The sequence below is a fragment of the Gossypium arboreum genome, chromosome 7, assembly GCF_025698485.1.
Source record: "Gossypium arboreum isolate Shixiya-1 chromosome 7, ASM2569848v2, whole genome shotgun sequence".
NCBI classification, from domain to species: domain Eukaryota; kingdom Viridiplantae; phylum Streptophyta; class Magnoliopsida; order Malvales; family Malvaceae; genus Gossypium; species Gossypium arboreum.
The window spans coordinates 98,444,759-98,450,758 of NC_069076.1; the positions used below are offsets into that span (position 1 = coordinate 98,444,759).

Sequence of the window (6,000 nt, forward strand, 5' to 3'; positions counted from 1 at the left end):
ATGTTTATTAGCTCAAGATTGATTACTCTCCTCTATTTTCCCTTCAATTCATAACAACACAATTATACTTTTACTAACAAATTCATTCATCAATATCAAATCAATATATTCTTTTCTTTATTCAAATTACTCATTATACTTGCATATATAATATCATCATACTATAATACATGTCCCTTTCAATCAAACAACCATAATTCTTCCAGTTACTATTAACTCAATATTGTTCTCTTTCCCTATTGGCTTTCTTGAGTGTTTTTAAAGTATGCTCAATTTCCCAATCACTAGGTAACAAGACCCTATCTCTTCTATGCATACAATGACAAATACCCTACAATAGAATTAAAAAACCATAACCAATATCCTGAATACAATTATCAAAATCTCAATAGTCTAACAAGAATCAATTTGCAAGACAAGGTATATTCCAAACTAAACAAAGAAATTTGCCAAATTGACCAATCTTAAGCTAGGTGCTAAGTAATTCTTCCTCCTTTTGAATGATATTGGATTAGCATACGTATAGAAAAAAAAACAATTATTTAAGTAAATAATAGAAAAAGGAAATGTCCTAAGAGAAAAAGTCTATGTCGAACATACATATAGCATACGAATACAACAAAGATGACAATGTATTAAAACTACTTATCTTTAAAAAGTACCTAAAGACAACCATAAGTGAAGTCCATTGATAAATTATTATAGCTTTGTGTGTGTAAGTCTGTAAGAATGGTGTTTATTGATACAACCCGTATCTTCTGCTGCAGAAACTGAAAGCCACAAATCGAACGACTTGAAATTTTGTATTTTTGGTTAAAATATCAGATAGCAGGGTGTTGTTGAGTAATGCAATGTATATTTCCACCTCCCAAAACAATTTCTCGAGCACCCTCAATTCCTACAACCTGAACCAAAACAAACAGCGGTAAATGCAGCCAAAAGAACAATATCAGCTTTAGCCTTTAGCTGTTACTGTAGCAATTCAAGCAAGTCTAGCCTATTTTGTCGAAAACAATGTTACTCAGACTTGCCTTTAGCTGTTACTGTAGTAATTCAAGCAAGGCTAGCCTATTTTGTGGAAAACAATGTTACTCAGACTTGAGTGGAAGTGTTAGATTCGAGTATGTCTAGTTTACCTAAGTTTTCCTTGTGTATATGGAGGGTCCTTGGAGGATCATATCTTTATACTCTTACCCGAGTATGCATCAAACATAGGTATTTTAAGAAAATAAAGAGTCAAAGCAACATAGGTGGAAAAAAACCAGTAGCTAAGGCCCAAATAAAAAGAGAAGTTACTTGATTGAGCCTTCTATATATCTTATACAAGCCATCACCATAGAATTAAAGATTGAAAACTGTAAGTTTAGAACTGCTAGCTTTAAATTCCAAGACTAATAAACTCAGCATATGGCATTAGGTATATTATACCGGTGAACATGAGACACTATTATGCTTTTAAACCTGGATGTTATCCGGGTTTCATTTACCTCATTTCGGTATCAATCTTAACCTTGCCTCTAATCTTCTTAGGTTGCTGTCTTCACAAAGAAATGAAACTTTTGTATTAATATTATCTCCTAATTTACCACCGATTACACAAGATTCCCAAGCAGTGATTGTAAGTTAATTTTCCATTTTTACTTGAATAACTAAAATGGAGTTAAATATTGCATCCATCATGGTTCTACTACTAGCATATGTTGAAAAGAAATACTTGCTTACTTCATAGTCCGGAAAGGTTTGAGAAAGGACAGAAACAGCTTCGTCATCTCGCTTTTGGTCCCCGAATTGTGGCAAGATGATCGCTCCATTGGCAATATAGAAGTTTACATAAGAAGCAGCAAGTCGTGTACCAGGAAGTCTTGCTTTAGCGTCACCATCCTGTTGTTAGGAACATCAAAGACCAGAAAAGAATGCACAATAAACCTCTTTCTTCTTTGGCAAGTCATGTACAGTTTCATTCGGCAAAGCTATAGTCAATATGTTGAATCTATATGGACAGTGATGCAGAGTCATGGAAAAAGAAAATCCTTACTTGAACAAGTCCATCAGCTTCTTCATCTGTCATATAAAGCGGCCCAGGGACATGGAGTTTGACTATTTCTAATTTCCGACCACGGGCATCTTTTTCATTCGAGAGAACAGTGAATGCTTCCATGGAACGTTCATATTGAGGGTCCTTTTCATCATCAATCCAAGACAACACAACAACACCAGGCTTTGCAAAGCAACACAAATTATCAATATGACCATTCGTATCATCATCACCTGTTGGAAAACAAGAAGATACTTTAATTTTCAGTGTACGTATTAAGTGCTTAAAAGCTTGACAGATTTGCTTGAGATAGTAGATAATCGATAAATGCTGCGGGGCTACAGCAATCCTCCAAGGATATTGTTTAATATTTTAAAAGTGATATTGAGTAAAAAGTTCGCCAGAACCGGTTTTGCCATTCAGATATGAAGATTTGCGCATTAATAAACAACAATAGTGCAGTTCTCTAATGAAAAATCATTCTAAGTTTAAGAAGGTTATAAATTTCTTGATATACCACTGAGGATTGCCCCCGAAGGAGATGAGAAAATTAGACATGTATGAATCATAGTGACATGAAGTGATAATCCCCAGACTCGAAAAGAAACAAATTTCAAGAGAAATTTGAGATACATATCAGATATGAGATAAAGACAGAATCACATACCATATAATCCACGAGGCAACCAGATAACCTTCTCAACACCAAGATATGCCTTAAGTTCATTTTCTATTTCTTCTTTAGTCATATTTGGGTTCCTGTTTTTGTTCAAAAGGCACTCTTCGGTAGTGAGGCAAGTTCCTGAGGGGGTAAAAAATGTAAAAGATGAATAAAAGCTGTAGCTTACTAGACTTCCATCTTTCTATGCATCTAAAATAATCTACATCAAGCATTGCAGATGAAACTTTTTAATATTATTAGATGTAATGAGAAAGAAAAGATCATCTTTTCAAAAAAGCATCATATAAAAACACTCAAACATGTCTGTTTGCATAGAAGCAAATGAAGGGTGAAAGAGAAATCCCTTTCAGTTATGCAAGTATCGTAGAAAAGAGTCCTTAAGCAGCCTTAGCCAACAGTTTTGACACAGCAAGCTTATCAAAGAGGATAAGTTATTGGTTTCTCACCTTCTCCATCTACATGTATACTTCCACCTTCAAGAATCATCGTATGAGGAATTCTAGGAAGCCTCTCATTTCCCAATATCTACAAACAATCAATGACTAAAGATAAATTTCCCAACTGAACAAGTAAATAAGTATATCACCAACACTAACCTTCCGTGCCACAAGAAGGTCAAGACTCCAATCTTCATAACAACCATCATCAATCCCTACAAAGATCACAACTGATTCCTCTCAGTGAAGACAAATACGAGATAAACCCATAAATTAACACATAATGACTACTAACACTTTAAAACTGTCAAATTCAAGGCCAGACTCTTGTGACCAACAAATAAGCAATCAAAGTAAAAAAATTTACCCAACATTTTCCCCAGCTTTTGCTCCTCCTTATACTAAGTAAGATCTAAATTTCTATCCATATGTTAGGCCATGTAGTTTTAATAAAGAATCAAAATCTACTGGTGCATCTCCCGTACTTAATAAACACTTCAAAGGATGATATTAGATTATGTTAGTTGTAGTACAGATGTGATACTAGCTCGTTGTTAAACCATCGTTCGATATTAAATAGATTGATTCATAGAGGCACATTAGGTTGCAATCATGTCAAGTTTATTCTTACCTCCCCAGCTATTAAAATTCCAATCTATCCCGGCAACTCTGTGCTTGTAGTTATCAGAAATCACTGATCCTTTCTTTACAACAAACTGCAAGAAGGAGAAAAAAATAAATAATTTCAAATATTTATGACAGAAGACAAAGTAAGATCATAAAGAATAAGAGGTGCTCACAGTTGGTCCAGTATCACGAAACCAAGCATCGTTCATGCTCATTTCAAGAACCCTGACATTTGGCGGTAACAGAGTTCGCGCATTCTCCCACTGTGGATAAAGTTAATTAATTCATTAAAATTCAGCTCAAAACAATACATACCACATGTGAAAAACAGATTACAAACCTGAGCAGCACTTGCACAGACGGTCACAGGTTCGAACTTTGAGATTGTATTCGCAACCCTAGCAAACACACGTTGGGCGTGTTTCGCATTGTCTCGCCAATTATCAGGACGTTCCTGAAAAACAAGCAGTTTCAAAATTGTCAAACTCAACAGACTCTAAGCATGAACATAACATCAAACACCATCTAATCTTCTAGCCATAAATGGATCATTACACAGCTAGATGAACAATAATTTAGCAGCATAACCAAAAATGCATGTTGAGAATCATTTATCATAAATATGAAGCTATACTACCAATAATCAATGGCTGCTAAGTACTCAGTTACAACAGCATTTTGCAATAACATGCATCAAATTCCTAGATCATGATTAAACAATTTCAAAGCCTTTGAATAGAATACCAACAAATGCAATAACAGACAAAAACCCAATCCATTGAAATGAAATTAGAAGAGGAAACCATGGAAAAATAAGGCCAAAAACATAACAAGAACAAACAAAAGGACATCTTTCGATTCTGATTCATACCCATCAAAGAAGAAACGAAAACGAACGTTTATTTACCAACAAAACAAACACTTTTCGACAAAAAAAACTGAGTTGAATCAGTAAGAAAAAAGAAGAAGAAATAATACTAACAGGCCAGCCCATCCAGCACTGTAAATGGGGTTCCCATTCAGCAGGCATGTGGTAACCAAGAGAAAACGGCGGCGGTTTCATCTCCATCTCTGACAGTTGTCACGCTATCTGCCTATATCCCTCTAAACCAAAGCCTTTGGCTTAAACAGTTTGTGTGTGTCTATATTTATATATAATGGAAGGAGTGAAAGTGACTGACGGCTGATACAGTTTGTAAAGAGAGATATACAGTTTGTAAAGTTGCGTTATTTTGACAAAAAGAGTCCGCCCAGAATATTTGACCCTTTTTACTTTCTCTTATTCGTTATTATCGGTACCTTGGTAAATATAGGGTCTAATTTCGATTTTGGACCCTCAGATTTAATATTTTTACTTTAATTTCATATAATTTCATCCTCTATTTTTATAATATTTATTAGTAGGTCCAAATTGATAAGAATGTGAAAGTTTATAATGTTTATCAGTTTGGTTATAGTAATAATACTATAAAAATATAAGGCTAATTTATATTAAAGTAAAATTCAAAAAAAAATCTCGTATTTTACCAATGTCAAAATAATGATAAGAACACTTGACAAATTAGATGATGAAAGTTACAAAATAAAATAAAATGGAGGTACTAAGATGGGTACTAAGTTGAGAACCATGAAAATTGCTAAAATTTATATAAAATAATGAATAAAAGAAAATGAAGCATAATCTATGGAAATAAAACCAAAGCTAAATAATAGAGTGAAAATAAATAAATTTAAATAAAATAGAAAGTGAAATAAGAATAAAAAATTAAAAAAATCTATAGGAATTGAAAAAATTTAAATTAAATGGAATGTGAAGACAGATGAACTTAGGGAGCAATTATATTTGGTTGAAATTTCAAAATTTGAACAAAATCAATAATAGCAAGGACCAAATGAAAAAATATCCCTTGCAGCGACCCCACTCTGCAACACTAAGGAGCACAGAGGGCTGCTCGCCAATTTCCCAATTCCTGTTACCATCAAAACAACAAAATCAAACCGATTCTCAATCCTTTTTCATTTTTCATAATTTTTCTTAAAATTTCATTTTCTTTTCCTCTGGTCACTAAATTATTCTTCACGGCCTCCACTCGAAGAACCCCGTTACTATAAAAACAACATAATCAAACCAATTTTCATTTCTTTTTCATTTTTCATATTTTTTCTTAAAATTTCATTTTCCTTTCCTCTGCACTGCCTCCATCATCGAACAACATAAG

At 33.6% G+C, this 6,000-nt stretch overlaps 1 protein-coding gene across 2 annotated transcripts; it reads right to left on the reverse strand.

The window, feature by feature from the left end:
* Positions 1–484: 484 nt before the first annotated feature.
* On the reverse strand, positions 485–5,035 carry LOC108465858 (agmatine deiminase). 2 transcript variants are annotated; one of them, XM_053031297.1, is made up of 10 exons: positions 4,764–5,035; positions 4,122–4,235; positions 3,955–4,044; positions 3,786–3,870; positions 3,314–3,384; positions 3,164–3,242; positions 2,703–2,837; positions 2,036–2,268; positions 1,723–1,881; positions 485–905 (listed from the first exon to the last, which is right to left on the reverse strand). In XM_053031297.1, exons 1-10 carry the CDS (start codon positions 4,848–4,850, stop codon positions 822–824), a joined length of 1,137 nt encoding a protein of 378 aa, XP_052887257.1. In that variant the 5' UTR covers positions 4,851–5,035; the 3' UTR covers positions 485–821. The 2 variants fall into 2 exon arrangements, with proteins under 2 accessions (XP_052887257.1, XP_017621766.1); XM_017766277.2 differs by having other exon boundaries at positions 3,314–3,369; positions 4,764–5,033.
* Positions 5,036–6,000: the final 965 nt, after the last annotated feature.